This window comes from Capronia epimyces (assembly GCF_000585565.1).
Source record: "Capronia epimyces CBS 606.96 chromosome Unknown aczIQ-supercont1.2, whole genome shotgun sequence".
Lineage (NCBI taxonomy): Eukaryota > Fungi > Ascomycota > Eurotiomycetes > Chaetothyriales > Herpotrichiellaceae > Capronia > Capronia epimyces.
Window position 1 is genome coordinate 955,110 of NW_006912905.1, and position 16,327 is coordinate 971,436.

General features: G+C 52.7%; 8 protein-coding genes across 8 annotated transcripts; 4 read left to right on the top strand and 4 right to left on the bottom strand.

Annotated features, from left to right (window-relative positions):
* Window positions 1-2,503: 2,503 nt before the first annotated feature.
* A1O3_02163 (large subunit ribosomal protein L14e) lies at window positions 2,504-3,090 on the top strand (the record flags this gene model as incomplete). The annotated part of the gene is made up of 3 exons (XM_007732306.1): window positions 2,504-2,629; window positions 2,685-2,948; window positions 3,034-3,090. 3 exons carry the CDS (start codon window positions 2,504-2,506, stop codon window positions 3,088-3,090), a joined length of 447 nt encoding a protein of 148 aa, XP_007730496.1.
* Window positions 3,091-4,992: 1,902 nt separating this feature from the next.
* On the bottom strand, window positions 4,993-6,343 carry A1O3_02164 (uncharacterized protein; the record flags this gene model as incomplete). The annotated part of the gene is made up of 3 exons (XM_007732307.1): window positions 4,993-5,981; window positions 6,055-6,188; window positions 6,240-6,343. The coding sequence occupies 3 exons, from the start codon at window positions 6,341-6,343 to the stop codon at window positions 4,993-4,995; spliced, it is 1,227 nt and encodes a 408-aa protein (XP_007730497.1).
* A 795-nt stretch (window positions 6,344-7,138) lies between these two features.
* A1O3_02165 (uncharacterized protein) lies at window positions 7,139-8,038 on the top strand (the record flags this gene model as incomplete). The annotated part of the gene is made up of 2 exons (XM_007732308.1): window positions 7,139-7,214; window positions 7,278-8,038. The coding sequence occupies 2 exons, from the start codon at window positions 7,139-7,141 to the stop codon at window positions 8,036-8,038; spliced, it is 837 nt and encodes a 278-aa protein (XP_007730498.1).
* A 1,200-nt stretch (window positions 8,039-9,238) lies between these two features.
* Window positions 9,239-10,212, bottom strand: A1O3_02166 (uncharacterized protein; the record flags this gene model as incomplete). Its single annotated transcript, XM_007732309.1, has 2 exons — window positions 9,239-9,683; window positions 9,752-10,212. The coding sequence occupies 2 exons, from the start codon at window positions 10,210-10,212 to the stop codon at window positions 9,239-9,241; spliced, it is 906 nt and encodes a 301-aa protein (XP_007730499.1).
* Window positions 10,213-10,557: 345 nt separating this feature from the next.
* On the bottom strand, window positions 10,558-11,028 carry A1O3_02167 (uncharacterized protein; the record flags this gene model as incomplete). The annotated part of the gene is made up of 1 exon (XM_007732310.1): window positions 10,558-11,028. One exon carries the CDS (start codon window positions 11,026-11,028, stop codon window positions 10,558-10,560), a length of 471 nt encoding a protein of 156 aa, XP_007730500.1.
* A 773-nt stretch (window positions 11,029-11,801) lies between these two features.
* On the top strand, window positions 11,802-12,581 carry A1O3_02168 (nascent polypeptide-associated complex subunit alpha; the record flags this gene model as incomplete). The annotated part of the gene is made up of 3 exons (XM_007732311.1): window positions 11,802-12,047; window positions 12,150-12,208; window positions 12,260-12,581. The coding sequence occupies 3 exons, from the start codon at window positions 11,802-11,804 to the stop codon at window positions 12,579-12,581; spliced, it is 627 nt and encodes a 208-aa protein (XP_007730501.1).
* Window positions 12,582-12,970: 389 nt separating this feature from the next.
* A1O3_02169 (F-type H+-transporting ATPase subunit D) lies at window positions 12,971-13,669 on the top strand (the record flags this gene model as incomplete). The annotated part of the gene is made up of 3 exons (XM_007732312.1): window positions 12,971-12,979; window positions 13,068-13,601; window positions 13,625-13,669. 3 exons carry the CDS (start codon window positions 12,971-12,973, stop codon window positions 13,667-13,669), a joined length of 588 nt encoding a protein of 195 aa, XP_007730502.1.
* A 535-nt stretch (window positions 13,670-14,204) lies between these two features.
* On the bottom strand, window positions 14,205-16,013 carry A1O3_02170 (uncharacterized protein; the record flags this gene model as incomplete). Its single annotated transcript, XM_007732313.1, has 1 exon — window positions 14,205-16,013. One exon carries the CDS (start codon window positions 16,011-16,013, stop codon window positions 14,205-14,207), a length of 1,809 nt encoding a protein of 602 aa, XP_007730503.1.
* Window positions 16,014-16,327: the final 314 nt, after the last annotated feature.

The window sequence follows — 16,327 nt, forward strand, 5'->3', positions numbered from 1 at the left end:
GAGTGATTGAGTGAGTGAGGGCGCAGTCAGAACATCCAGACATGCACGATACAGGTGCTCATTCACTGTAGGCTGCTTGTTGTCATTAATTGTCCTCCTAACGAGTCTTACCATCGACGCTTTGCCACGGCACACAATGGGTTTTATGTGCTGTTTCACTGCCAAAGAGCCTGCCTCCGGGTTCTTGCTTCAACCCCCGGTCGTGAGTCTAGACATCCAACGTGCTTCTCCCACCAGGGAAACTCTGCTCCGCTCCCTGAGACTCCGCCCTGGACGCCCTCAAGGTGGCTGCATTTCGGAGTCGGTTACTGGTGCATGAGGTTCATGCAGGCGAAGGCAGGATTTGGATGACAGGCACGAGCCTTGCAGCACACAGCCTTGAGCAAAGAACGCAACACCAACCAGGTAGAGCGGGCACCCCAGTAAAATTCCGAGTCTCCATCATATGTCCTTCCCGTATCACTGCTCTGTATCCGTACTCCGTACTCCGTACTCCGTACTCCGTAAGCCTATCAGAGGACCCTTGGTTTGCCGATGATGTACGGAGTACTTCAGGTCTCGTCCGTCGATATCCCTTTGTTGCCTTCACACGAGCAAGCTGAAGCGCAGCCTAGTGTACTGTACAAACTGGCACCAAACACTTCATTTCAGGACAGCCAATCAGGATCCGAGGAGAGCAGGCCAGGACTGCACAAGCTCTTAGCTCTGAGGTTTCGCTGATCCCGGCACCCCAACCATTACAGACTACTATGTACGGAGTACTCTCTACACTCTGTCTTTGCTCCTGGCCCTCCTGCTTGTAAGCAGTACGTATCGCTATCAGGAAAAATGTGTACAAATGTGGAGGAGGAATTGCTCGACATGTGTGTGGCACATCAAGTCAGATTGATGGCGATTCCAGGGCAGAAACCAAACAGGGCTTACGATCAGTTCGCATACGTCGCGTCGTACTGACCCGTTTGTGCCGTGGTGCCGCAGTAGGACTGTCCAACACTATCAGGAGAACACATCATCTGAACAAGGTGGCACTGTGCTCATACGGAAAGAAATAGTGGCACCGCGGAGTTGTTCCATCCGTAGGAAACAAGAAAATTTCCAATGATAGATCTACTAGGACATATTGCTTGCTTTGATCTTTTGAGTCAGGTGTAACCTACCTGGCCCATAGGATACAGATGGGGGCAGTGCTAGAAGCCTCGATTGTAGGAGAACCATTGTCAAGACATTGATCGCTCTCTCGTCTATGACATATCCAGGGGACATTTGTTCCACCTGTTTTTGGAAATGGCTCAAGATATCCGTGCCATGATGGATATAACTCACATGTCCATGGCTCGTGGTGGGAGTCACGGCAAACTACGGAGCACAATTTCACTCAACCCCGGCGCTTTGCATGCATCCACGGCTACTAGTAGGTGGCATATCCATGAAGAGGTCGGCATCATCTATATTCCCAACTGGTGCGGTCGATGCGTTTGGCACGGCTCAGACGTAACATCTGGCTCGTACTGCAATGTGCCAGGTGTGTGTCACGAGCAGGCTCGTTGAAATGTCGCACTGAATTTGCGATGCATGCCTACCTGATGGACGGTCAGTATCGATCATCGCAGAACCAAAGCGAACGTGTTGAATAGGAGAGAATCCTCAGAGATCTTGGTGAAGGGGTACGATCATTTCAAAATTGATCATGTACTATCTAGTGCATAGTGGTGTAATCATCGGAAAGGGGCTTTGCAGGGAACAGACTCGTACCTTGATAGAGAGCCGACGCGACCGCTGCTCGGATGTCAGGCACACGTCAGGTGGACAGGACTCCGCGAAGCCAGACTCGGGAATGGGGTCTATTGAATTTGTCAGTCAGAGTCAGAGGATTGACTGTAGCGGCTTGGAACAGAGCAGTGGCAAGTAGACGGTTCAGCATATGTAAGAATTGAATATCATTTCTTCGGTCCTGTTGAGAGACTCCGGCGAGAGTCTCCAGTGCCAAATTCAATCGCAAATTATATCATCAGAAGACGGGGGGTGGCTTGAGCAAAGAGAGTGATGGGTTGCTTACCATGGAGAGGGCAACAGAGCTTGGAAGGGAGCTTGTGTTTGAACATCAAATTCGTCGGGCCGGTGTCATAAGTTGCCTACCATCCCCAGCACTGAACGGCATGGACGCGTCATGAAGAGAATGCCGCATACAGCGACAACAAGTTGAAAGATGGATGTTAGGTGAACATAGCATGAAAACAGTAGAAGGTCAACCGTGGAAAACTTTTGCCAGGCACAGCAGAGCTTGGACCTTTGAAGTCTGGCGCCAAGATTTCGGCCTTGGCAGAATTCATCGGCCTTGGCGCACACATGGGGACTTCAATTGTGAGCCCAGCCACACCACACTTGTTCGATGAGCACAACCAGGTGACAATTCATATCTCACACACAACTGTTTGGTACATTCTCTTGCAACTAGTATCTGTCCGACACCGTTACTGATCTTGCGCGCAGTCAATTCGGCAAGATGTCTAACGTCGATATTAAGCCGGCCGGATGGAAGTTGGTCGAGGTTGGAAGAGTGGTGACCCTCCGCTCAGGACCTTTCGATGGCAAGCTGGCTGCTGTGGTCGAGATCATTGACCCCGGTCGAGTACGTTCATCCAAACTGGAAGATGAGGAATCCGGGCTGACCGCGAAATCTATAGATCTTGATCGACGGTCCCTCGACAAAAGAAGGCTCAGTTGTTCCCCGTCAACCTGTCCAAACAAGCGCGGTTTCCCTCACACCCTGGGTCATCCCCAACCTACCAAAGGCCGCTGGTACCGGTCCCTTGAAGAAGCTGTGGGAGAAGTATGAGGTCGACAACAAGTGGGCAGAGTCATCCTGGGCCAAGAAGAGAGAACAGCAGGACAGGAGGAGAAACCTCACAGACTTTGAGCGGTTCAAGGTGATGAGGTTGAAGAAGCAGGTGAGTTACCCGCTACAGACGGATTCCGTCGGAGCCAACGACCAACTCCTCAAAAAGCATTGAGGCTGACGAACAGGATGTCTAGGCACGATTCGAGACCTTGAAGGCACAGGCGAAGATTCGGGCGGCGGCCAAGGCATAAATTCGGCATTGATTCAGGCGTCACATACAGTTCGACCATTTTCAAGATCGATGGATGGCATGCGGGGCGTGGGCATGTCGTAAAGACCCCAAGTTGTCGGGGGCAAGTGGCAGAGATCATCCGTGGCTATGGCTACTCCCCTCTGCCCGAGCGGGTTTTTTTCGCAGGACCTGATTCAATACAATTCATGAGTTGCGACATGGTTCCTAAGTGCTATGCTTGAGCGATCCCGCATTCCACAAGCACAACTTACACCGCAAAACACCAATGCAGGAGCTCAGCCATGTTACAGCGACTACTACGAGCCATCGTAGTTGAGGATTACCTAGGTAATATTGCAAGCCATCCCATTGCTCTCCGCGTGCGGACAAATGATCCCACAATTTTCATGATCCGACTTCAGTTGTCCCTGTCAAGGGAATAGTAGCATTCCTGCACCCCAAAGCCACGTTGGAATACTAATTCTGATCTGAATTCATCAGTTACAAGTAGTTACCAGGGTCCTATGATACTAACCTGTGATCGACGCCACCCGGACTTTGCGAACTCTTCGTCGAACACCAATGACACTGTTGTGCGTCTCTAGTTGTGAATAACTGTCGTTGCTCTGGCTTATCCGGCAACCCTTGAAGGGATGAGCGAGGTCCTTCTCCGGTGCACCAAGGTGTATTCCAATTTATGACATGGTACTGGTCTTTGGGCTATTTCCCATTGGGGATCGGTGTGTCGTCCGCTGTCTCTGATGTCGGTGATGTATCTACGGGATGTCTGGCATACAGCCCTAGCATTCATATCACAACGCCATACATGATACCTTACGGAGTATATTTGTGCCTGTTAATGGCCGATACAGGTAGATCCATGTCTAGGCAGCTCTAGCAAGCCCGGAGCTGTAAATCTGCTTGCACCCCACGGCGCCCGCACCCAGACACCGCCGCTTTTATAACCACCCGCTGGCGACTTACTCACCCTTCGACTCACGCTCCAGCTTACCTACCTTACGTCGCGACGGTCTTACTTCTACTACAGTCCCCTAGTCCGCCTCCTCAATGATGGGTGCCATTATTAGTGATAACTCAGTGGACTCCGTTTCGGATCCTTATATCTAGCTCTTTACACAGGACAAGAGAAACGCCGGATTCGCTTTTACCCACCCGAGGGAATGAAACTCATCGTCCATGTCACGGTCAAGCTGTAAGCACCACATTTGCGGAACAGTGGTTACCTCGCTTTAGGATCCACCACGAGAGTCCGAAGCTGGAGGTGGCATCTTGCAGGGCTGGGAAGCTTTGTGCACGTTGGTCATAGCAGTATGTCATCCAACTATTCGGGACTTTTTCAGCCACCACTACGCAGAGGATGGAACAGTGCAGTGCTGGAAGACATTGAACCCAAAGTCCCAATCCCAATCCCTGTCTCAAGATTCACCGGCTGAACATCTGCCGGACGCCATAAAGCAGAAGTGGAAAGACCAGGCCGCTTCATTCCTGCACAGAGTACGGATCACTCGGTGGGCACACCATGCTTGGTGAAGGGGTCGATGATGATCAATAAATACTCTGTGGTAGCCGCCCAACGAAACACTCCAGCTCCAAGTCGATCCCAAGAAGGCATGCACCAGGCGGATGGATATAGGCTGGAAAAACCGGCACGTACACATGAAGCCTGGCCATCTCTCGCAGCGGGCTGCACGATTCACGATCAGAGTGATGAGGCGAGTTTCCAGAAAAGGCAGGCCATGGAATGAAAGGTATTGGAAAAAGTTTCGACTTGGCTGTGATATACGGACAGTGCAAAGTCTGTCAATGCAAGCCTGGTTTCCGGAGACAAAAGTACTCTCGAGTCTAGAGCTTCAAACAACACCATACCGAAAGGCGACCCATTCAAAGTGTTCATCCCAGACTACCCAAACGAACTAGTCGGCCGTAATCCCAGTCCGCTTTTCTCATAAGCCATGTCAACCATCTTCATCAGGTTGATCGAGTCCTCGGCGCCGATCCAAGTCTGCGTCCGACGACCCTTCACCCGGTTCACAAACTCCTCGAGCTGATAGCGATACGACATCCACCAATCCTCACCAGGCACATTCGCGAATTCAGCACCAGCATCTTTGTATGAGTATACCTTTTGCGACTTTGACTCGACCCACGTCTTGACCGGCTGACCATCGACTTTATTGCGAATCACATACGAGTCCTTGACGTCGATACGATGCCAGATGAAAGCCTGCATGAACCCATGCAGCGTGACCTGGCGCGTCAGTAGCTTTTCCTGGTCAGACGGGAGCGTGTTATCCGGGACCACAACCTGGCGATGCGTCACCCTCGCCTCGGAGGGTTTCCAGAGCAAAGGGCCCCACAGCGTACTGGTACCTTCGCCGATGCCCCCGTTCGGGAAGCGAAACGAGACCTTGGAACTCTTGTCGCACCGGTCGTGGATCCCATCCCCGAAGGTCCGGGTCTCGCAGCTCAGGCACTCCTCGGGCTCTGCATCGAAAATGAGGCGCAGTAAAGTGAAGGTGTATGTTCCAATGTGAGCGATGCTCCCCCCAGCAAGATCATAATTGAACTCGATGCCATTCTTGTCGGCCAGGACCCATGGGACCATGCAATCTGTGTGCACGTGCTCCACCTCGGCGGGGTTGATCAGGGATCGAAACGCTCGAATGGAAGGATGAAAGCGGTTGTGGAAGGCCTCCAATAAAACCGGACCACCAGGCTTGGACAGTTCGGGCTGGCTGAAAAGGATGCTGGCCTCGATGGCATTGGCTGTGGCCGGTTTCTCCAGCAAGACGTGTTTCCCAGCACGGATGGCACGGAGCGACCATTCGAAATGCAGACTGTTGGGCAATGGGATGAACACGGCGTCGATGTTCGGATCGTCGAGAACCTCTGCAAAACCCAGACATGCATGGTTAGTATTTCTCGGTGGGGTGAAGTTTGGCGGTCAATAGTCCATGCTCACCTTGGTATGAAGTTTTGAATTCGGGAATGCCGTGCTTTTTGGCGAATGCCTCAGCTCGGCTGTGATCTCTCGCCGCGATCACTTGCACAATCACCTCTGGATGCGACTTGGCGGGCGTGATCAACGACAGAGGCCTGTTCAGGGTTAGAAATGGTTTGCCCATGTTTCATTAGCAGGCCACCTACGCAGTTCTCGCCGCTCCTAAGATACCGATCTTGATGGCGTCGCTCTTCTTCTCAACTGTCGGAGGACTGAAAGCCGTGTAGACACGGGATAGCAGTGCTGCCATGTCGTAAGCTTGAACGTAGATGAAATGAATCCACACCCAAGAAAGATACCTAGGTTTAGGAGGTATAGTCTCGCTGGGGAGCTCAGGGACTTACTGTATCGGCGAGAGAAGAAAATATAGAGAGGTACAACAACCAAACGTAACGTGTGAGATCTTATACTTGTCTCCCCAAATACAGTCTACCGTCCAGAGTACTCCGTACCGTGATGGACTGTCCGTCCTCTGTCGGCAATAGTGTTACTTCATCCGCCCATCGAATCAGAATAGTCCCTCACCAATACTCTAGCTATATTCAACTTAGTGCGTAACGCACTAAAGCACTGGGAACTCGTCGTGTTGTGCGATTGGCTGTCAAATGTGACATGTTGCTCGGCCAGTGGCGCGGCTCAACCTCTCGGCCAGTCCTGCGCCTTTGATATATACGGAATATGCTATACGAGTGCAACACACGCTGCCGAGTGCCTGTTGGGAGACCCTCTCCTAATCTCCACCCTGGGGAGATTTCACGGCGTAAAGAGAGGTGGCTGTTGCGAATACTTCCTCTGAATGCTTAGTTATCCAAAAGACGAGGCGTCCGAGGCAGGATGGCGCCTTGGCGCCTGTTCCCGTTCTTTTTCGTCACTCCTGTCTTGCTCGCCTCAAACACGATGATGGAACACTGGACAGGGCAAGCCATCCCTAGGTATGACTAGCCATGACTCTGGCTGGCGATCGGCGCCATCCTCCTGCCCAGGTAGGGATGTTACAGCACCGAGACCCACACATTTGAACTGATCCTTTTTGCTGGAAGCAGAGATGGACGACTGGCATGGATTGAAAGACCCAGTTGAAAGGAGGAAGCTGCAGAATCGCTTGCGGCAAAGAGCCTGGCGTAGGTACTTGTCTGGCCTTGACTGTCCGAGCCGGTCACTAATCAAGGCCTACTCAATCGTAGGTCAGAGGCAAAGACAGACAGCAGAGGCGTCGATACCCATCACCGATCCCAAGCCATGGCAAGGCTATGGCATGCTGATAGCCAGCTCGTCGACGACACCTTCACCACCAACCCAAGACGCCTCGTCTTCATCATATGACACGAAACCAGCGAAACGAAAACGCCAACTCATCCCACCCCTTCTGCCCTATTCGACATCCGCCATCATCGACCGCCCGCCCCCTCGAGTCGTTTTCCCGCTCTCCGCCGACCACTGCCTCATCACATTAGTGCAGTACAATGTCCTCCGGGCCATCCTGTACAACATGGCGACCCTCTCACTCCTAGACCACCTCCCGTCGGTGGAATGCCACGCAATGTTCGGTATTTCCGGGCTCAAGGTCGGGCAGCTTCCGGCCGGCGAGATCCCAATCGATCTCCAACCGACTCCGCTGCAAAAATGCACGCCTCATCCGGTTTGGATCGACGCCCTCCCGTTCCCCGCAATGCGGGACAACCTGATCCTCCGGGCCGAGGAATACGATATCCACGATCTTGGCTACGATCTTGCCACAGCTTTATACGAAGGCTTTGACGACGCTGAGCGCCGCGGGCTTCTGGTGTGGGGCGACCCATGGTATATGGGCGGATGGGAAATCAGTGAAGGCTTCGCGAGGAAATGGGGCTTCTTGCTGAAAGGCTGCTCGGCTGTGATCGAATCGACGAATCGATGGAGAACGATGCGCGGAGCAGACAGATTGGTTGTCGAGGTGGAAGTTTGAGCAACCTGACGTACCTAGGCGTACTACCTGCCCGAAACTATTTCTTAGGGCAGATCCTCGCTTGAGTCTCAACGGCATTGGATCCGGATCACTTGTGTTGTGTAGCGTAGCAAGCATGTACAATTCGCGCCGACCATGTGCTTTTGAATCCGGCCATACATGCATGACATATCTGTGCCCGTTAGTGGCCGATACAGGTAGATCCATGTCGACAGATCGACACTCGCCCATTTGGACACATTTGTACTTGCCGCATTGCTGGATTGACCGCAGCCCGCCGGACGTGGGTGGCCGAGTCTGTACACCAGCGTATCGATCCTGATTGCGATCGTTTAACATACTGTACGTCGACTCCAGCAGCAAGTTCACACCACTGTTTGCATCCTCCGTTGGAAGGATCTACGTCGGATGCCTCCTACACCAGAACTCCTCGTCGATAGTTTTCCGAGGAAGCCCGCGCGTGCCTTGTGCGTCTGCACCTCCGCGGCCACGGACAAAGTCATATATGTAACTGAGACCGGAGAGAGTCACTGCTTATTTTCAAGGATTGGAATCTAAATTTATGCCCTGGACTCACAGCCTTGACCGGAAAAGAGCGATTCGCTCGCTTCTCATATTTTCACGATCATGTCACTCAAACCAACCTATTAGCCAATTCTTCTTCCCAACTTGGATAGGTCGCTTTGTCGCTCTTTAATTGCATAGAGCATCGCGCCACTTGTTGCGGAGTGTTAACGGATAATTTGACACCGCAATGCATGCCTTCCACTTGCTGACATAGTGTGTTGCTGTGCATTTCCACTTACTTCATTATGTACTAGCCATTTCTCATATTACCTCGTGTTAAGCGCCTCCTGCTCATTGGAGGGGTGATGAGATAGGCATCACGAAGGCTGGAAGGAGGAGTGGCTTTTTTGATACAACAGTGTAATATGTCATACAGCTCGTCGCAAAGGATAATAAAGCTGGTCAATGCCGCTGTTCGGTTGAGGCCATCGGATCGCAGCTAACACCAGATCTCCCGGGCCAAGCGCTCGTTGGACAGTCGAATGAAGGTTGAAATGTTCCATGTTGTCTATCAAAAGGCGCAGTGGGATCGCATGCTATATAGTATAGTATAACATAACCAGCCTCTCTGGTTAAAGGGCAAGGCTGGGAATGCCTAAGTTTGACATGAACGGACCGTCGTGACAAGGGGTATCAGAGGGATTTTCCTGAATCGGCGCCATCAAGGACGTCAACAACCGAAGCCGACGGGGCATCTTCGTACAGCTTCTGTCGTGCTTGGTCCGCGAGTGTACCAGTAGGCCCTGTCTTTTCTTCGCGTCGATTCAGAAACGACAGGTATGTCTGCCATATGACGGCAAAGAAACCCGAGACCGCAAAACGTAGATGCGCCGGGATGAGAGTAAAGTTCAAGGCAGTTACTAGAGGCCAGAACTTGGCCGAGCTCACCAAGCTTTCTGGGACAGTGGAAACAACGCGGTGGATGATGGCCGAAGGTGGCTGGTTTGTCAAAGCCGCTTGCATGCCGAAGAAGTACGTGTTGAAGACCGGAGCGAATATAAACTGCTGGATGACGACTTTGACTGTGATTGAACTCCATTTGGAGGCATAGTTGAAATGGCTGCCCAAGAACATGAACCTTTCTCAGAGACAGGGTCAATCTCATATATACTACCGGCTAGGAACGGTGGTAGGGTGGCCTCTTACCATTTGTATCCTGGGATTGAAGCCAACCCTCCAACTGCGAGCATTCGCAATGTTCGAGCGCCATCGTATGGCTCTCCTCCCATATCTTGTGCCAATAAGTCACCAGTCAAGTACGTGGTTAAAGAAGTTGCTAAGGTAGTGGTTATTGGTCTGCGTCGCTGCATGCGACTGAGCCAGCTAAAGAAGTCTCCCACTGGTCCAAGACGGTGATACCACAGCGGACTGGGAACATCGATGAACGAGGGCTCAGTGGAATGCGGAACCTCTGTCACCACTTGGTTCGGAGTGTGGGGGGTCTTCTGCAATTCCGCGGTCTTGATTTGATCTTTGGTGAAGACGTTTCTGCTGAACTTCCGGGGTGCATAAGGGAGGCGGCGCTGGAAGCTATATGCCAGCTGCTGGGTCCCGCCATGGCTCGTGGAGGGCCCGAAAAAGGGTAGGAATCTAGATACAGGTGGCATTTCACATCGTTAATGTCCTCAGCGGTAGTGGACTATTTTCCGTGCGAACTCTTGGTAACTGATACGGCGCAGAGCACCGTACACAGGTCAGGCGTGGAGTCTATAGCAAGAGCAAGGACCTAGGAAACCTTTGATAGAAGTTGGATCATTGGCATTGCTAATACAGAACATAAAAGATATATCGAGTGACGTCATGACATAGTATCATATCTGAGACTCATGTCACCAATAGTATGCGATGTGTGATAGATGTTGCATGTATGTCACCGCTAACAATGACCAGGGCATTCGAGTGTCTCGATACCCTGCCCACTTTCGCTGTAGATGTTTCGCTTGGAGCTCCCTCTAGCCGTCACTGGGGTGCCGAACTGTCGTATTCTCTTCCTGCGCTCGGAAAGCTGGGTTTTCCCTGAGCGCGCTCTGGTCCGCCCCAATCCCGGACATGTTCCTCACATTCAGCTGGACGTCGGAAAAATCCTCCGGCTTACCGTACTCGCTTTCATAACGCTCCAATTCCTGCTGGCGGACATCGTCATCGTCATACCCGATTCGGGGATCCAACTTGTTCAGCGTCTCGGATTTGTGACTGGTGGTCTTGCTGGTTCGACCAAAGGATGGGCCACCGAAGCTGTTGGGTGCTCGGTCCAGGCCTTTGCCGTCGCCACTACCCACTCCAAGCTCGGACTGTTCTCGAGTGCCCGAATTTGTGGGATTTATAGAAGGTGAATCGGACTCGTTGAGTGCACCCTGGTCTGGGCCAATACCGCTCATGCCGTCGCTTTTGGTCATGCTCAATTTATCTAAAAGGCCGGACATGCTGAGAAAATATGCTTTGGCAGTTGACTGATTGAAGCCTGGAGGCCGTTCGCCGTTCTGATGACTTTTCCGAGCTAGTTTGTGTTGTTGGAGGGTAGGGAATCGGGAGTATACCATTGCCAACTCGAACTTACCGGCGAGAATGTGTTAATATATGCAGTTTGTATCTCTACTAGAATGCGAAGACGTCATGTTGCAAGGTCGTTGATATCGCGGATCCCATCTCTAGAAATGCCGTGGCCGGTACAGTCCAATCAAACCGTTGTTGGCTATCTTGAGCCCAGGGGGTTTGCTAACCTTCGTCTGCAGGGAGTGTGATACGAGACGTGGTCGCGGATAGCGTCTCACACAGCTCGAGCGAATGGGAGAAGGACAGGGGGAGGTTTCGTTCACCCTTGGTGCCAGTGTGGGTTACATACTATAGGAAGAGCGTAGGGTTGAGGTTGACGTGTTTAATTAAAGCGGCGCATGTGCAATTGGTCCGCCAAGACCAGATGTCGCTGGAGCTCGGCATCAATGCACCACATCGAAACCAGCTTCGGTATCGAAATCGACAAAATTCAGCAGCGCATCTACCACACGAAAAGGTACAATTGTAAGCTAACCCCTGAAACCTTTTCGTCCCAGGGGCATGTTCATGCCGAGTTTTAGGACGGATTCCCCGAGGAGGATGAATGAATCAGTCCTTTGCAGCGCAGTTTGGTCCTGACCTTGGCTAACCCAGAACCTTGCGCAGGCCTAGTCATTCCGCCTTTCCTACCTCGCCTATCATCATGGCGAACCCAAGAATAGAAGAGCTCCCGGATGATGAGCCTACGAAGAAGGTGCTAGCTGAGGACGCATCCAGCTCGTCCGACTCTGAACCTGAGGCCGGTGGTGAGGGAGAGGCCAATATTCCCGCCGGCTCTGCCGTCGCAGTCCACAGCCGCAACGAGAAGAAGGCACGAAAGGCCATTGGCAAGTTGGGCTTGAAGCACGTTCCGGGCATCACACGAGTTACCCTGCGGAGACCGAAGGGCGTAAGTGCATTCCCCCGCAAACTCAAGGATGAGAGCACGATCATTATCCCAACCGATGTGGCATCCAAGTGATTTTCCGCAAGGCTAATGCACTGCCCACAGATCCTGTTCGTCATCTCCAACCCTGATGTCTACCGTTCGCCCACCAGCAACACCTGGATGTAAGTTCAATCCTGCCTAGGTGATGAAAGCTGTATCTGACGACCCACAAGCATCTTTGGCGAGGCCAAGATTGAGGATCTCAACTCCCAGTCACAAGCTGCTGCTGCCCAGCAGCTCGCTGCCGCCGAAGCAGCCAACGCCGATCATTCTGGTCATGACCACAGTCACGAAAACGGCAAGGGCAAAGCTGTCGAAGAACAGAAGGCAGAGGAAGAGGATGACGATGACGAGGAAGTGGATGACAGCGGTCTCGAGGCTAAGGACATCGAACTGGTGATGACACAGGCATCAGTGTCACGAAAGAAGGCCGTCAAAGCACTCAAGGAGAACGGAAATGATATTGTCAATTCCATCATGGCGCTGAGTGTATGATCCAAAGGCACCAAAAGTTGTGGAACTGCATTGTTCATGCATGGACATTGAGTGGTATTGATACAATCCAATAAACTGGCATAATATGATATGCTCTTGGACGAGCCAAAAGGCAAAGTAACCATCCCGTTTCGTTCTTCCATGGCCGATAAACACTCTGTTGTGTACTCCGTACTCCGTAAAGCAGCTGGTTTACCAGCCCCCACCACTAATACGGAGAAGTAAGCGGGCCAATACGGCGGAGCACAAGAAACCGACGATGGTCACGTGACTGGTGTGTTTCTCCAAGGCAGGGATCTTTGCCGAGCCAGGGACAACCTCAAACCTCACAGACAAAAGCTCGACGACCTCACCTCCACTGCACCAGCAACCGCCACAAAGTCGCCAAAATGGCTCAAGTACGTACCGAAGCTCCATCCGTGTCTGTGCCATCCTTTGGCACGGGTCACAACCCAGACATGCGGCTACGGACTAACCTGCGGACAGTCTCGCGCAGCACTGAAGCTCGACTGGAGCAAAGTCAGCTCCCAACTCGGCCTCCGCGGCAGCACGGCGACCGCGCTAGCAAACTTCAAGAAGCGAAACGATGATGCCCGCCGCCGGGTGCAGGTCCTGTCCGAACAGCCGACGACGGTTGACTTTGGCCACTATCGATCGGTGCTGAAGAACACGGCGGTCATCGACGAGATCGAGCAGTACTTCAAGACATTCCAGCCCAAAACGTACGACGTGAACAAACAGCTCAAGGCCATCGAGAGCTTCGAGCAGATTGCGATCACGAACGCCGAGGAGACAAAGTCAAAGGTCGAGGTGGAACTCCGGAGCTTGGAGAAGGCCTTGAACGACATCGAGGGTGCCAGACCGTGGGACCAGACTACCGTCGACGAAGTCGCTGCAGCGGCCCCAGAGATCGACGAGTACACCGCGAAACTGGTCAAGAAGGGACGATGGATGCCTCCTGGTTACTTGGTACGATATACTCAGATCCTGGTGGCCCCTGTCGCAGGATGTTTTACGCTTGTAAGGATCACGATTGCTAACAGTTTGACGTCTTGCAGGAGAAATTCCCCAACCTGTCTGTTCTGTAGACACCGCACTGCACACGACCGCAAAAGATCTGGGTGGTTCAGACACTCGGGACACCGATATGTGTATAGTGGTTTAGAACAATTATCAAATTATCTTCCAGCTACCAGCTTCCACTTGTTTTATACCTGTATGCTGTGCCTATCTGTCGTCATGTCGGAGATGAAATACTCCGGCATTGACTGATTTTGTAAAAGCGGAAAGCGGCAGAATGGCAATAGCACCCTTACATAGGAAGGATAGATACCGAACGCGCTATATCATTATCGGAGATAAACTACATGGGTATTTATTCGACCTTGTCAAAGCACAAAGCGTACATGTAGATTATCCTCGTAGGGAGAACAATGGCACCATATAGGAAACACATGCAGAACGAGCCACATCCTCGGATATTCTTCTAGCTTATTTCGATCATGTTACACAATGTGGCCAAGAAAGAAGGTGACCCGTTGACACACAAGATGCTGCTTGCTCGTTCTCATTCCGACGCATTTAGACTAGCTACCACGATGTGATTCTAGATATCCGGACTCTTCACAGACCCGAATCCTCCTCGGCGTAGATGGCGGTTGCAGAGTAGGAATTCCACTGCGCACACTCCTGCTTCCAGTCCTGGCCGATGCCCAGCGTGGTCCTGATCAAGTCGGGCTCTTCGAGGAATTGCGCGCCCAGGCCCAGGCCGACATGCCATGCGATGTGGCAATGCATCAGCCAGGCGCCCGGGTTGTCCGTGATGAAGGCCAGGACCAGGTACCCGGAGGCCGGGAGCATGGCGACGTCCCGGCGCGGCGGGTTCTTGTAATTTAGGGTCTGGGAGTTGTTGAAAATGCCGGCGTCGGCGCCCAGGACGTAGAAGTCATGGCCGTGCAGGTGGATCGGGTGCGGAAGCGGCGGGGCCACGGTGGATACGGCCTGGATGACCCAGTAGGACCAGGCGTTGGCATTGGGAAGGGATATCAGGTTCATGTTGGGCGTGTAGCTGCTGTTGTTGTCGAGCACGTATTGCAGGGTCGGCTTGCCCCAAGGGACTTGGATGGCTGTAAAGTTCAGATTCCACTGAAACAGCGTCTGCTGGGCTTGGTTTTGGACAATGGCGAAGCCAACATCGAGGTACGACTGCTGGGGAATGGTGTAATTGTCCGGCACGTCGAGTTTGACGTACGGCACCAGGTTTTTGTTCGGGTCGCTGCAATCGGCGCCTGCCGGGGCGTTGGACCTGGTGGCGTTGGACGGGGTCGTCGAGTTGTCACTGGCGTAGCTGAATATCGCCAGGGCATTTGGGTTCTGGTTGCTGCTGCAGCCTGCCTGGGGCACGACGTGGAACCAATAGCTGCCAACGGGCTGGTTGGCGCTGATGATCACGTCGTACCGCTGCCCGATGCCCAGAAACAGCCATTGCGTGGTGTATGGCACAATAGGGACGAAATCGGCGGTGATGACGGTGAAGGTGTGACTGTCCAGGCCAACCTTGAAATTGTCATTGGTGGAGGTGTTGATGAGCCGGAGCCGATATTTCTTGCCCTTGGTCAAGGTGGTCCGGCTGTAGCTGCCTGTGGTGCCGTCGACCTTGACATTGGTGCCATTGATCAGGATGTTGTCTCCGGGCGGCGGACCGCGCGGGAATCCACCAGTCTTGATCAAGGGCGCCAGCTCAAAAGCCGGCCGGTAGTACCAGTCGTTGATGGGGAATGTGCCCAGATCAATGTCGTAGTTGGACGTGGCCGGTCCGTCGATGATCAAGGTGCCTACCACCCCATCCGAGTATTGGTCGGAATAGTGACTGTGGTACCATGTTGTGCCAAACTGCGTGCAGAGGAATGTGTATGTGCGCGACTGCCCAGGGGCGAGGGGGCACTCTGTTATGCCGTTGGTGCCGTCCATATGATTTGAGTGCCATTGGCGCAAACCGTGCCAATGCATGCTAGTCCCGTTCGTGGTGAGGCTGTTCTTGACCGTGATTTGCAGGGTGTCCCCCCAGCTGGCTCGAATCGTGGGCCCCGGATATTGGCCGTTGATAGCATAAACACGTCTGGGCACACCGTCCAAAGCCATGGTGGTATTGGTGACCTCAAGATGGTACTGAACCACCTTGCCAGTGTTGGGCCAGGTGCTATCATAGTTGGTTGCAATGCTGAATCCATTGCCCCAGCATTGACGGGTCAGCGGCCCATTCGTACACTGAGAGTCAGGTTTCTTGGTAGTGGTTGTGACCGAACTCGTTGATGTTGTGGAGACCTGTCTTCGCATAAGATGGTTATCGATCTGGAGGAGTTCGGCTTTGGGGATGAAGGCGCCGAGAGCATGGCTAAGGAGAAAAAAAACAAGGGTCAGGAAGAGCTGCATAGCGAGTGACTGAAGAATGGAGAATGGAATATGGAATGTGGGATGTGGCGAGCTGGTCTGGAAAAGGACACAGAAGAGGAAGAGGAAGAAGAAGAAGAAGAAAGCAAACGATGCTGGCAGCAGGAAGGCGAAGGGAGGGCGTGGTGTTGGTGTTGATATGGGGCAGCATGGAACCCCTTCCTTGCGAAACTACTCAGGCGTTCTTCCATGCATCGCTTGATTGTAGCCGAGAATAGGGTCCAGATTATCCGTACACATGAAATGAGATCGACATGTCTTGGACCCCAACAGCGTTCCAGACCTCGCCGTCGCAC